The sequence below is a fragment of the Nicotiana sylvestris genome, chromosome 7 (genome assembly GCF_000393655.2).
Source record: "Nicotiana sylvestris chromosome 7, ASM39365v2, whole genome shotgun sequence".
Classification (NCBI taxonomy): Eukaryota; Viridiplantae; Streptophyta; class Magnoliopsida; order Solanales; family Solanaceae; genus Nicotiana; species Nicotiana sylvestris.
This window is the reverse complement of record NC_091063.1, coordinates 91,830,722-91,843,847: the sequence shown is the minus strand read 5'-3', so window position 1 is coordinate 91,843,847 and position 13,126 is coordinate 91,830,722. Positions and strand designations below refer to the sequence as shown.

General features: G+C 42.4%; 2 protein-coding genes across 2 annotated transcripts; one reads left to right on the top strand and one right to left on the bottom strand.

Annotated features, from left to right (window-relative positions):
- Window positions 1-84: 84 nt before the first annotated feature.
- LOC138873430 (uncharacterized) lies at window positions 85-9,024 on the bottom strand. Its single transcript, XM_070151902.1, has 2 exons — window positions 8,809-9,024; window positions 85-621 (listed from the first exon to the last, which is right to left on the bottom strand). The coding sequence occupies exons 1-2, from the start codon at window positions 9,022-9,024 to the stop codon at window positions 85-87; spliced, it is 753 nt and encodes a 250-aa protein (XP_070008003.1).
- Window positions 9,025-10,401: 1,377 nt separating this feature from the next.
- On the top strand, window positions 10,402-11,356 carry LOC104219227 (uncharacterized). Its single transcript, XM_009769866.1, has 5 exons — window positions 10,402-10,430; window positions 10,540-10,596; window positions 10,680-10,817; window positions 10,909-11,056; window positions 11,129-11,356. Exons 1-5 carry the CDS (start codon window positions 10,402-10,404, stop codon window positions 11,354-11,356), a joined length of 600 nt encoding a protein of 199 aa, XP_009768168.1.
- Window positions 11,357-13,126: the final 1,770 nt, after the last annotated feature.

Genomic DNA, 13,126 nt, shown 5'->3' with positions numbered 1-13,126 from the left:
GAACACAACATAGACCGCTAACAAACCTAAACAGAACTCTATCAGTCTACCCGGTACAAAGAGGGAAGAACTCTCGACTATCCCCTAGCCCACCACCTTAATGCTCGACCTCCACATGTTCCTATCAAGAGCCATGTCCTCGAAAATCTGAAGTCGCGCCATGTCCTGCCTGATCACCTCGCCCCAATACTTCTTTGGCCGCCCTCTTCCTCTTCTCGTACCCGCCAAAGTCAACCGCTCACACCTCCTAACCGGTGCATCTAGGCTTCTCCTCCGCACATGTTTGAACCATCTAAGTCGCGCTTCCCGCATCTTGCCGTCCACAGGAGCCATGCTCACCCTCTCCCGAATATCTTCATTCCTAATCTTATCCAGCCTAGTATGCCCACACATCCATCTCAACATCCTCATTTCTGCTACTTTTATCTTCTGGATATGTGAATTCTTGACTGGCCAACATTCAGCTCCATACAACATGGCTGGTCTAACCACTACTCTATAGAATTTACCTTTGAATTTCGGTGGCACATTCTTGTCACACAGGACTCCAGACGCTAACCTCCATTTCATCCACCCCACCCCAATACGGTGCGTAACATCCCCGTCGATCTCCCCATCTCCCTGGATAATTGACCCTAAGTACTTAAAACTTTCTCTCTTGAGGATGACCTATGAGTCAAGCCTGACTTCCACATCTGCTTCCCCCGTCATATCGCTGAACTTACATTCCACATATTCCATCTTAGTCCTACTTATCATATCCCATTAACGTCGTCTCGCGTCTCATCAATCACAACTATATCATCAGCGAACAACATACACCATGGCACCTCTCCTTGGATATGGTGTGTCAGTGCGTCCATCGCCAGAGCAAATCAATTCATTTTAAGCAATTAAATAATACAAATTAAGTCTTAATCATAATAATAATCCCAAATAAGGTGAAACAATACAATTGTGGAATAGACATAGCCCGACATCGGGGTGTCACCAGTCATGAGCATCTACTATCCGAATAAAGACAGGAAAAGTCTACATAGTCTATTACAGAACTAAACAAGGAAAAATAAGATAGGGGAAGAAGCACTGGGTTGCGAACGCCGAGCAGCTACCTAGTGAATCTCTGAAATCTGCTGGAAGCTCTCAACCCTCGCAAGTAGGACCTGAAGCGCCTGAATCTGCAAACGGGGTGCAGGGAGTAAAGTGAGTACTCAAACTCAATGAGTAATAATAATCAATGAAGACTAAGCGATAAGAAATCACGTAAAAGCACATCAACATGCTATAAAGAAGCAGTATAAAACCAATAAAAATAATGAAATAGTGAAAACATATAAAGACACCTTAGTTCAGAAGAAGCTTCCTTAAAACACCTTTTTAACAATTAAACAATTAAGTGAAAAAGCATCTAGAACAGATAAACACATAAAATCCGTCCCTCGGGCAATATCATGGAAGAACACCAGCCCCTCGGGCTATATCTCATATCACAATGGGTACCCGCGCTCACTAGGGGTGTATAGACTCCGGGAGGGGCCCCTTACGGCCCAAGCGCAATATCAAGCCATATCGTGGCATAATCAATAGGATTTCGGCCTCATATCAACAAGCCACCTCGTGGCATACCATCTCAGGCCCTCGGCCTCATACTCATAAATCAGTGTATCCTCATAACACAGGCTCTCGGCCTTACTCAGAAAAAATCTCATAAGCCACTCGGGCAACAGTAAAACATGATGCTCAGCTCAAATTATCATTTAGAATATCATTTAATGTGTTAAAACCGAGTAAACATGGTTGAGTTATGAAAACAATAGAATATAGCATGACTGAGTATAAGTATAAAGTCAAAACAGTGAGAAAATATCAATAAAAATCCCCTAAGGGTCCAAATAATTGGTATGAGGCCTAAATATGGCATTCAACCCAAGACATGATGATAGCAAATAGTTTTCAATCAAATACGCGGTAAAACAGTCATTCGGGATGGACTAAGTCACAATCCTCAATGGTGCACGAGCCCACGTCGTCATCTAGCGTGTGCGTCACCTCAATATAGCACAACGATGTGTAATCTGGGGTTTCATACCCTCACGACAATATTTACAATCATTACTCACCTTTATCCGGTCCAAATATCAAGCCCGCAATGCCTTTGCCTCTCGAATCGACCTCCGAATGCTCCAAATCTAACCAAAATCAGCGCAAAACCATCAAAATATGCTAAGGGAACAAAGCCCACGCAAAAGAAATCAAATTACAACACAAATCCCGAAATTGGCCAAACCTGACCCCCGGGCCCACCTCTCGGATTACGATAAAATTTACATCAATAGCCTCCTTATCATTCCCCGAGTTCATTCACATAAAAAGCATCAAAATCCAACCACAAACGACCCCTCAAATCCCAAATTCTAGGTCTCCAATTACAAACCCTAGTTCTTTAATATTAGGCTTAAATTCCATGATTAATTAGGTAGAATCCACATTAGGATGGAATATTAAGTCCATAAATCTTACCTCCAAGTGTTCCACCTTGAATCTCTCTTTAATCCTCTTCAAAAAGCTTCAAAATTGCTAAAAAATGGTGGAAGTTAGCCCCAAAATTGCGGACAATGGCTATTTAAACATTCTGCCCAGGTATTCAAATCCTTCTTTGCGAACGCGGTCAAAGCCTCGCGTTCGCGAAGCACAAACTGACGTTGACCACATTTCCCTCTTTCGCGAACACAACCACTACCTCGCGAACACGATGATTCCACAGCTCAACCTTTGCGAACGCGGCTCCCCTTTTTGCGAACACGATGCTCAATGGCCCAGCCCTTCGCGAACGCGGGACCTCCCTCGCAAACACGTAGGCTAAAACTCCAGACTCACCTGCTAACCCTTCGCGAACGCGAGGGTCCACTCGCGAATGCGAAGGCTAATTGTCTGCAACACTCAACAGCAGATTTCTGCAAATTTTCACAACATGAAATGGTCCGATTGACCACCCGAAACTCACCGGAGGCCCCGGGACCTCAACCAAACATGCCAACATATCCCATAACATCATTCAAACTTGTTCCAATCTTCGGAATGCTCAATACAACATAAAAACACCGAATTCGCATCAGATTCAAGCCTAAGAATTCCAAAATCTTCTAAACTACGCTTTTGATCAAAAAGTCTATCAAACCACGTCTGAATGACCTGAAATCTTGCACACACATCCCAAATGACACAAAGGAACTACTGCAACTCCCAAAATTCTATTCCGACTCTTATATCAAAATCTCACCTATCAACCGAAAAATGCCGAAATTCCAATCTCGCCAAGCCTAAATCTACTCCTGACCTCCAAAACACATTCCAATCATGCCTAAGTCCCAAATCACCTCCCGAAGCTATCCAAACCATCGAAACTCACATCCGATCCCTTTAACACATAAGTCAACATCCGGTTGACTTTTCCAACTTAAGTTTCCTCAAAAGAGACTAAGTGTCTCAAACCTTACCAAAACCTCCCCGAACCCAAGCCAACCAACCCGGTCACACATAGAACCGATAAACAAAGCAATAAGAAGAACAAATGGGGGAAACAGAGCGGTAACTCATGAAACGACCGGCCAGGTCGTTACATCCTCCCCCTCTTAAACAAACGTTCATCCTCGAACGAGTCAAGAAACATACCTGAAGTCTCAAACAGGTAAGGATATCTGCTCCGCATCTCCCTCTCGGTCTCCCAAGTAGCCTCTTCCACGAGCCGACCTCTCCACTGCACTTTCACTGAAGCTATATCCTTAGACCTCAACTTTTGAACCTGACGCCCCAAAATAGCTACTGGCTCCATATCATAAGTCAAATCATCATCTAATTAAACCGTGCTGAAATCCAAAATATGAGACGAATCCCAATATACTTCCGGAACATAGAAATATAAAATACCATATGCACGCTTGACAAGCTGGGTGACAAAACAAGCTCATAAGCCACCTCCCCAATCCTCTGAAGCACCTTAAAAGGCCCAATGAACCGAGGACCCAATTTACCTTTCTTCCCAAATCTCATAACACCCTTCATGGGCGAAACCTTCAACAGAACCTTCTCACCAACCATGTAGGACACATCCCGAACCTTCCTATCAGCATAACTCTTTTGTCTCGACTGCGCTGTACGAAGCCTCTCCCTAATTACCTTCACTTTTTTAAAGCATCCTGCACCAAGTCTGTCCCCAATAGCCTAGCCTCAACCGGCTCAAACCAACCAACTGTAGATCTACACCGCCTCTCAAACAAAGCCTCATATGGCGCCATCTGAATACTCGACTGGTAGCTGTTGTGATAAGCAAACTCTGCGAGCGGTAGAAACTTATCCCATGACCTTCCGAAATCGATGACTTAAGCACGCAACATGTCCTCCAATATCTGAGTAGTGCGCTCGGACTGCCCGTCTGTCTGAGGGTGAAAATCTGTGCTCAACTCAACCTGAGTACCCAACTCTCACTGCACAAACCTCCAAAACTGCGACGTATACTGAGTGCCCCTATATGAAATGATGGAAACTGGGATACCATGCAAACGAACAATCTCCCAAGTATAGATCTCTGCCAACCGCTCTAAAGCATAGGTAGTACACACATGAATGAAGTGCGCGTACTTGGTCACCCGATCCATAATCACCCAAATAGAATCAAACTTCTTCAAAGTCCATGGGAGCCCAACTACAAAGTCCATGGTGATCCGCTCCCACTTTCACTCTGGAATATCCATCTGTTGAAGCAAGCCACCCGATCTCTGATGCTCATATTTTACATGCTGACAATTGAGACACCGAGCTACAAATCCCACAATGTCCTTCTTCATTCTCCTCTACCAATAATGTTATCTCAGATCCTGGTACATCTTCGCGGCACCCGGATGAATAGAATACCGCGAGATATGGGCCTCCTCCAGAATCAACTCCTGAAGCCCATCTACATTGGGCACACATATCCGGCCTTGCATCCTCAATACCCCATCATCACCAATAGACACATCTCTGGCATCATCGTTTTGAACTATGTCCTTAAGGAAAAGAAAATAAGGATCATCATACTGGCACTCTCTGATGCGATCATATAAGAAAGACCGAGAAATCACACAAGCCAATACCCAACTGGGCTCCGAAATATCCAACCTCACGAACCGATTGGCCAAGGCCTAAACATCAACTACTAGAGGTCTCTCCCCAACTGGAATATATGCCAAACTCCCCATACTCACCACCTTCTAACTCAAAGCATCGACCACTACATTGGACTTCCCCGGATGGTACAATATAGTAATATCATAATCCTTTAGCAACTCCAACCATCTCTGCTGCCTCAAATTGAGTTCCTTCTGCTTGAAAAAGTGCTGGAGGCTACGATGATTAGTAAACACCTCGCAAGACACACCATACAGAGAATGCCTCCAAATCTTCAATGCATGAACAATGGCAGCCAACTCCAAATCATGAACGGGGTAGTTCTTCTCATAGGGCTTCAACTGACGAGAAACATAAGAAATAAATCTACCCTTCTACATCAATACACACCGAATACCAACTCTCGAAGCATCACAATACATGGTATATAAACTTGAAGTTGATGGCAAAACTAACACTAGAGCTGTGGTCAAGCAGTCTTGAGCTTCTGAAAGCTCTCCTCACATTCATCCGACCATACAAATGAAGCACCCTTCTGAGTCAACTTGGTCAAGGGCGATGCGATAGATGAGAATCCCTGAACAAACCGGCGGTAATAACCCGCCAAACCAAGAAAGCTATGAATCTCTGTCGATGAGGACGGTCTGGGCCAACTCTGAACCGCCTCTATCTTCTTCGGATCAACCTGAATACCCTCGCTAGACACCATGTGCCCTAAGAAAGCCACTGAACTGAGCCAAAACTCACACTTGGAGAATTTTGCATAAAGCTTCTCCTCTCTCAATTTCTGCAACACAACTCTTAAATGCTCTGCATGCTCCTCCTGACTACGCGAATACATCAGAATATCATCAATAAAGACTATGACAAACGTGTCGAGATAAGGCTGGAACACGTTGTTCATCAAATGCATGAATGCTGCTGGGGCATTAGTCAGCCCAAAAGACATCACCAAGAACTCATGATGACCATATCAAGTCCTGAAAGCTGTCTTAAGAATATCCGAGTCCCTGATCTTCAACTAGTGATAATCTGAACGGAGATCAATCTTAGAGAACACTCTCTCTCCCTGAAGCTGGTTGAATAAATCATCAATGCGAGGCAAAGGATACCTGTTCTTAACTGTTACTTTGTTCAGCTGCCTATAATTAATGCACATCCTCATAGTGACGTCCTTCTTCTTCACAAATAGAACCAGCGCACCCCAAGGCGACACACTAGGCCGAATGAACCCCTTATCAAGGAGTTCCTAAAGCTGTCCGTTTAACTCCTTCAACTCTGCTGGTGCCATACGATACGTCGGAATAGAAATGGGCTGAGTGCCCGTCACCAGGTCAATACCAAAATCAATATCCCTGTCCGGTGGCATGCTCGACAAGTCTGCAAGAAACATATCGGGAAACTCCCTCACAACTGGAACAGAATCAATACTGGGAGTCTCTGCACCGACATCCCTCACAAAGGCTACATACGAAAGACAACCCTTCCCAACTATACACTGGGCCATCAAGAATGAAATTACCTTACTAGGAACATAATCAGTCAAACCTTGACACTCAATCCGTGGCACACTCGACATAGCTATTGTCACTGTCTTAGCATAATAGTCCAGAATAGCACGACACGGAGATAGCCAATCCATGCCCAAAATGACATCGAAATCCACCATACGCAATAACAACAAATCCACTCGGGTCTCTAGACCCCTAATAGTCACCACACACGACTGGTACACACAGTTTACAATAACAATACCGCCCACCAGAGTAGATACATGAACATGTGAAACAAAAGACTCACGGGGCATATCCAAATAACGAGCAAAGTATGATAACACATAAGAAAAAGGTGGAATCGGGATCAAATAATACAGAAGCATCTCTGTGGCAAACTGAGACAATACCTGTAATAACAACATCGGAAGCAATAGCATCGGGTCTAGCTAGAAGTGCATAGAAACGGGCCTGACCGCCACCTGATCGACCTCCCCCTCTAGGGCAACCCCTAGATGACTGACCTCCACCCCTAGCTGGCTGGGTGGGTGATGGTGAAGTAACTGGTGCTGAAGTCGATGGCTAACTCCTCTGCTGAGATGAACCCGCAAGACGACGAGGACACTGCCTCCACATATGACCCATCTCTCCACACTCATAGCAACTCTCAGGCACTGGAGACGGGGACTAAAGGGAACCCCTAGCACCGAAATGACTAGCAGATGCACCTGGCATAGAAGAGCGTTGAACTAATGGAGCATGGGACGAACTCTAAGCTGGAAGGGCACTAAGTGATGACTGGCCCTAATGAGAACCATGAGAACCATGACCCGATGACGCCCCACGATAACCTGTGCGAGCTGACTGAGCATGCCTTAATGGACGGCCTCTGTCGTGCTGAAACTGACCTCTCGAAGGGGCACCACCATAACTTCCAGATCCTCGAGGCCTCTTGGCCTCCCTCTTATGTCGCTCCTGGCGACGAACTGACTTAATCTCATGAGCAATGTCCACAACCTCCTCAAAAGTAGCACCAAACACCCTCTCCCTGTCATGAGAATACGAAGCTAATAGGTGAGGCCATCCACAAACCTCCTAATCCTCTCCCTATCTGTCAGAACCAACCAAATAGCATGACGAGCTAACTCGGAGAACCTCATCTCATACTGCATCATAGTCCTCTCTCCTTGACACAACCACTCAAATTGCCTGCATAGTTCCTCTCTGCGAGACTACGGCACATACTTCTCCAGAAAGAGAACGGAGAACTGCTGCCAGGTAAGGGGTGCTGCACCAACAGGCCTATGCCTCTCATAAGCCTCCCACCAAGTGAAGGCAGTTCCAGAAAACTAAAAAGTAATTGGAGCGACCCCGTTGGTCTCCAGAATAGCCGCTGTGCGAAGAATCTGCTGACACTTGTCCATGAAACCCTGGGCATCCTCGCCCTCTGCACCATTAAACGTCGGAGGCTGAAGTCTACCAAACCTCTCCAACCTACACTACTCGTCCTCTGGCATGGCAGGAGATACATAGTCCTGAGCAGTTGTAACCGGCTGGGCTGGATGTGCCCTTGGTGTCTGAAGTCCCCGCACGACCTGCTCAGGTGTGCGAGCGGCAGGAGTTTGAGTGCCTCCCCCAGCCTGAGAAGTAGCTACTGCTGTAGTAACTGAGACCGCCTAAGCTAGGCTAGTGCATACTGATAGAATCTAAGCCAAGGCCTCCTGAAGACCCGAAATTATAATGGGCACAGCTGGTGCTGCTGGAGCGTCCACAACTGGGACCTGATCCTGAATTGGGGCAACTGGTGGATTTGCAGGTGCTTTCCTAGCTGCTATGTGGGCCACACCCCTGCCCCTATTGCGACCTCGACCGCATCCTCGGCCTCTAGTGGCCACAACTGGTGGTACTGGTGGTAGCCCATCCTGACCGATAACGTGTGTCCTCACTATCTGTGAGAGAATAGAATAACGGAAGTTTAGTACTCGGATCAACAGATTCGCACGACAAGAATTTCAAGAATATGATGTTTTTCCTAAAGTTTCTACAGCCTCTCGAGGATAAATACAGACGTCTCCGTACCGATCCGCGAGACTCTACTAAACCTGCTCATGAATCGTGATACCTATGTAACCTAGGCTTTGATACCAACCGGGAAAGGCTTTGAGTCACCTCCTACAGTCCTAACCTGAGTCATAACTCCATCATCCATATCCTTTATCACCCTAATGTAAGCCACTAGCACACCTTTCACCTCCAAGCACCTCCAAAGGATGTCTTTAGGGACTTTGTCATACGTCTTCTCTAGGTCAATAAACACCATATGCAAATCCCTCTTCCTATCCCTATATAGTTCCACCAACCTCATTATAAAGTGGATAGCTTCCGTGGTAGAACGACCCGACATGAACCCGAACTGGTTTTTCGATATAGACACCGCCCTTATTCTACGTGTTAGCAAAAAGTCGAAATAACATCACATAAATCTTAAATGTCTTTTACGCCATTGTTTGTTTAATTGGCATCTTTAAGTTATTATCTCTCATTTATTCAAGTATTGTTTATAAGATTAATTTTAAAATAAATTATAAAAAAGAGTTTATATAATTTTTCATGTTTACAAGACGAATGCAATATTTATTTATAATAATTCTCTAATTTATAATAGATTTTTCTATTAAGTTATACAAATTATTTTTTAATCAAATAAATAATAAACCAAAATGTTAAAATTGTACCAGTATAAGTTATGTAATGCGATACTAAAACTCATAGAGCATAGGTAAGTCGTCGAAAAGTATGACGTCTTATCCTAGTCCTAGAGAAAGAAGAAACATTAGGAACTCATACAAGTGATCTTTCAATTTTTCATTTTCAAAAGGAGGAATAAGGATTTCTAAGGGACGCTTTTATAGATTCATCATGTAAATATGCTTAGTTCTTCAAAATATCATAAAAAGAAAAAGCAATGCAGTGCGCAAAGCAACTTGAATTTACGTAGTATTCAAGAAAAAGTCGCATTCTAAAAGAATTTGATGCATGGAACCTACTTTGATGAAACTGAAGGATTGCATATAAATGTTCGTAATATGCAGCAAAAAACAATAACAATCTTAGGCAGATCTTTTCGTGTTTAAAATTTCTTTACATGTCAAAGATCTGATCTAAGACGTACCTAATGAAAAGAGTCTCGTTTCAAAAATTATTCGATAGTGCGAAGACTCTATGCATATCCACACCGAAATCAATCCTTGCTATAAACTCTTTGTTGGGCTATCTGATGGGCCGTTACACCTAGGCCCAAAACAAGAGCATAAGAGATAAGTGGTTCAACACACTTATTTATATTGTAGCCAATTGTAATTGTATAGTTAGCTGATTTTTCTTTTGTAATTGTGTAGTCAGCTATTTTTGTAATGAGAACACTGAAGTATAAATACCACTAGAGGAAAAAAGTTTAATTGGCTCGATTCATTTTATCTCTCTTTCTTTCTTGTCTTTCTCTGAATGAACATTTTGGAGACCTAGAGCTCCATTGATGATTCCATCGAATCAAGCTTATTCATGAGTGTTAATATGGTATCAGAGCAGAGAATACTCATTTGCTCTTCATCCTCTATCGAGCAATACTAACCGGCTTTTGTTTTCATCAAACTTTCGGCATTCGACCAAACTTTGCAATTTAGGGATTTTTGGTGAAGATTGCTGGAACGTTGCTTTTCTGTTGTTCCTAGAACTTTCATCGATGGAATTGAAGATATTTTCTAGTTTGAGGTGTGTTTCTGTCAAAAAGTTTGAAGATCCACTTTGCATGTATCGAACCTAGGGTTTCTACGCAACTTAAGGTTTTTTTGGCTCTTCTTCTGTCATTTGATTTTTTTAGGAATTGGCTGGCTATTGTCTTCAAGGCCTTTGCTTCTTCAGGTTGCGAAGAAGTTCAGTATCTCTTTTATCTCGCTAATTTTCGTTTGAGAATATAGTAAATCTGTGGTTTTTATGTGAATTTGCTATTGATATGGGTAGTTCTGAACCTAGTGCATCCACTTCTGCGTGTACTTCCATCATTGATCCTTCTTCTCCTCTATTCCTTTCATCTTCCGATGTTCCTGGTATTTCCCTCACTATACCATTCTCAGAGGTTGGGTTTGGGAGGATGGAATTGTAATATGATTGTTTCCTTGTATGCTAGAAACAAAATAGGGTTTATTGATAGATTATGCATTAAACCTCCTGAGAACTCTCCTCAATATAGGCAATGGGATCGTTGTAATAATATGGTCATTTCATGGTTAACCCACTCGTTATCACCTGATATAGTTGAAAGTGTACAATATTCAGAAACTACTGAAAGTATATGGAAACAACTTAATAATAGATATGGAGCTGTAAATGGGACCAAGGTATTCTAATTCAAAAGACAACTTGCCTCCACTTATCAATGATCTCTTGACATTGCTTCTTATTTCAATAAGCTCAAAAAGGTCTGGGATGAACTAGGGGTTATGTGCACCACTCATGCAAATTCATGTGTTTATGCTGCAAAAGAGGGCCTTCAAAGGGAGAAAGAGGAGGACAAAGTCCATCAATTTTTCATGGGCCTGAATGAGGTGTATGTAGGGGTTAGGAGCAATCTGTTGATGATGCAACCCCTGCCCTCTCTTGATAGTGTGTATAATATTCTTCTCCAAGATGAAAAGTAGAGACAAGTCAATTCAAACCCTTCCTTTCAAGCTAATTCAACATCTTTTAATGTGAATTCATCTTTCAATAAATCCATACAACCTCACTTTCAACAAAAACAATTCAATCCTCAACTCCAACAAAAGCAGTTTCATCAAAAGGTGAACTTTGATGAGTCCAGAAATGGTGTTTTCTGCAAGTATTACAAGAAACCTGTGCATATGGTTGACAACTGTTACAAACTCAATGTCTTTCCACCCAATTTCAAGTTCACCAAAGGAAGAAAAGGAGCAGCTAATATGGTTGAAAATTGATATTTTATACTTAAATACCACATAAGAAGATGGGGGTGATTTGTGTAATGTCCAATTTTTCACTTAAACTGATTATGGAAGGACCTGGTCCTTCTAAGTGTTTCTTAACCTATTATTGCAGAAATAGTAAATGCAGAAAGTAAAGAACACAAGTATTTTATGTAGAAAACACCTGGCTCAAAAGGTAAAAAAAACCACGACCTACTTTTCAGTAGGATTTTCCCAAATGCTCCACTAAAATCACTGAGCCACAAACTGCATTTACAAAAACCCTTTTGTAAACCTAGGATTAAATCTAATCTCGTTGTGGCAAACAACCTCTAACTGCTGCGACAACTTCAAGTTAACTCTAACTTGAAAGTTCTGAGTACCTATTACAATTGCCTCTAGATAAAGCTGAAAGGTACAATATGAAAACACCTACTACAATTGAACTAGAATAAAAGACAGATACTTGGAACTAGTTATTCTATCTGGTTCATGTATCTTCAGGTTTGCACCCTTGAATCACACATGAACTGCTTGCAAAATTGCCTTGCTATTTTGCTCTCAATTTATGTTTAACTTCTGCGTTTATGCAACACTTGTAATGTGATAATATCCTACAATTTATAGAGTTAGTAGATGAAGAAATAACTAGAGTTCTAATGCTACTCTTCCTTGGTGGAAGAGTTCTAGTTGATCTCAACTTCTAACTCCTTCCTTATCTTGGATAATGTTCTCTTTGAGTAAGGAGTCCTTCTCCTTATCAATTATGCAGCATTTTCGATCAGGAGATATTAAATACACCAAGTTAAGCTTATCTCCTTCACGTGCATCCCACATGCTCGAATCTTCCCCTGAGGGATGGACCTAGTTCATGCATGAGCTTCCTATGTCAATCTTCAAAACTAACCTTCATTTGGGCCAACAAATTCCCCCTTTTTGATGATGACAAACTCTGTGCTTTTCATAAGCTTAGACTCTATTTCAACTCAGCTCAACAATAACACAATGTTAGAAATATTTTTCCTTTTAATCACTTCTCATCAAGGACTAGGTACATTAGGTTATAAACATCACTGTTCAAAGTGTAAAGCGTGTAAAGCACAACTTTTCCCCCTTTTTTGGCATCATCGAAAAGTTGCATAAAAATGTGAGATAACCAGGTTTTAAAGCTTACTCATGGCCACTAGGGCTACTTCAAATGCAATCATGGATTAATCATCATAGATCAAGCTAATAATTTTAACCATCAAAGAAATATAAACAAATAGTTAGAGCAAAAGACAATGAATTTCATTGATGATTGATAAGATTCTACCACAAAGCATAAGAAGAGATAAAAATACTGTAAGCATGAGCAAAAACAACAAAAAATCCCGAACTGGGTCACTGGTTGATCTATAATAGGCTAGGAGGCTTAAGGCTGGGAAGAACTAGGCGCTTGGTTTTTGACTTGGAGGAGTTTCAACATATCTTGAAGAATGCCACCAT

Excerpts from the sequence above, each read along its gene's own strand:
- LOC104219227 (XM_009769866.1), top strand. The coding sequence starts at position 10,402 with ATGGAATTGAAGATATTTTCTAGTTTGAG. Across the intron at positions 10,431-10,539 it reads AAGATATTTTCTAGTTTGAG|GAATTGGCTGGCTATTGTCT; the intron begins GTGTGTTTCTGT and ends TGATTTTTTTAG. Across the intron at positions 11,057-11,128 it reads GAGCTGTAAATGGGACCAAG|CTCAAAAAGGTCTGGGATGA; the intron begins GTATTCTAATTC and ends TATTTCAATAAG.
- LOC138873430 (XM_070151902.1), bottom strand. The coding sequence starts at position 9,024 with ATGAGGTTGGTGGAACTATATAGGGATAGGAAGAGGGATTTGCATATG. Across the intron at positions 622-8,808 it reads GTGACTCAAAGCCTTTCCCG|GGAGATGGGGAGATCGACGG; the intron begins GTTGGTATCAAA and ends TCAATTATCCAG.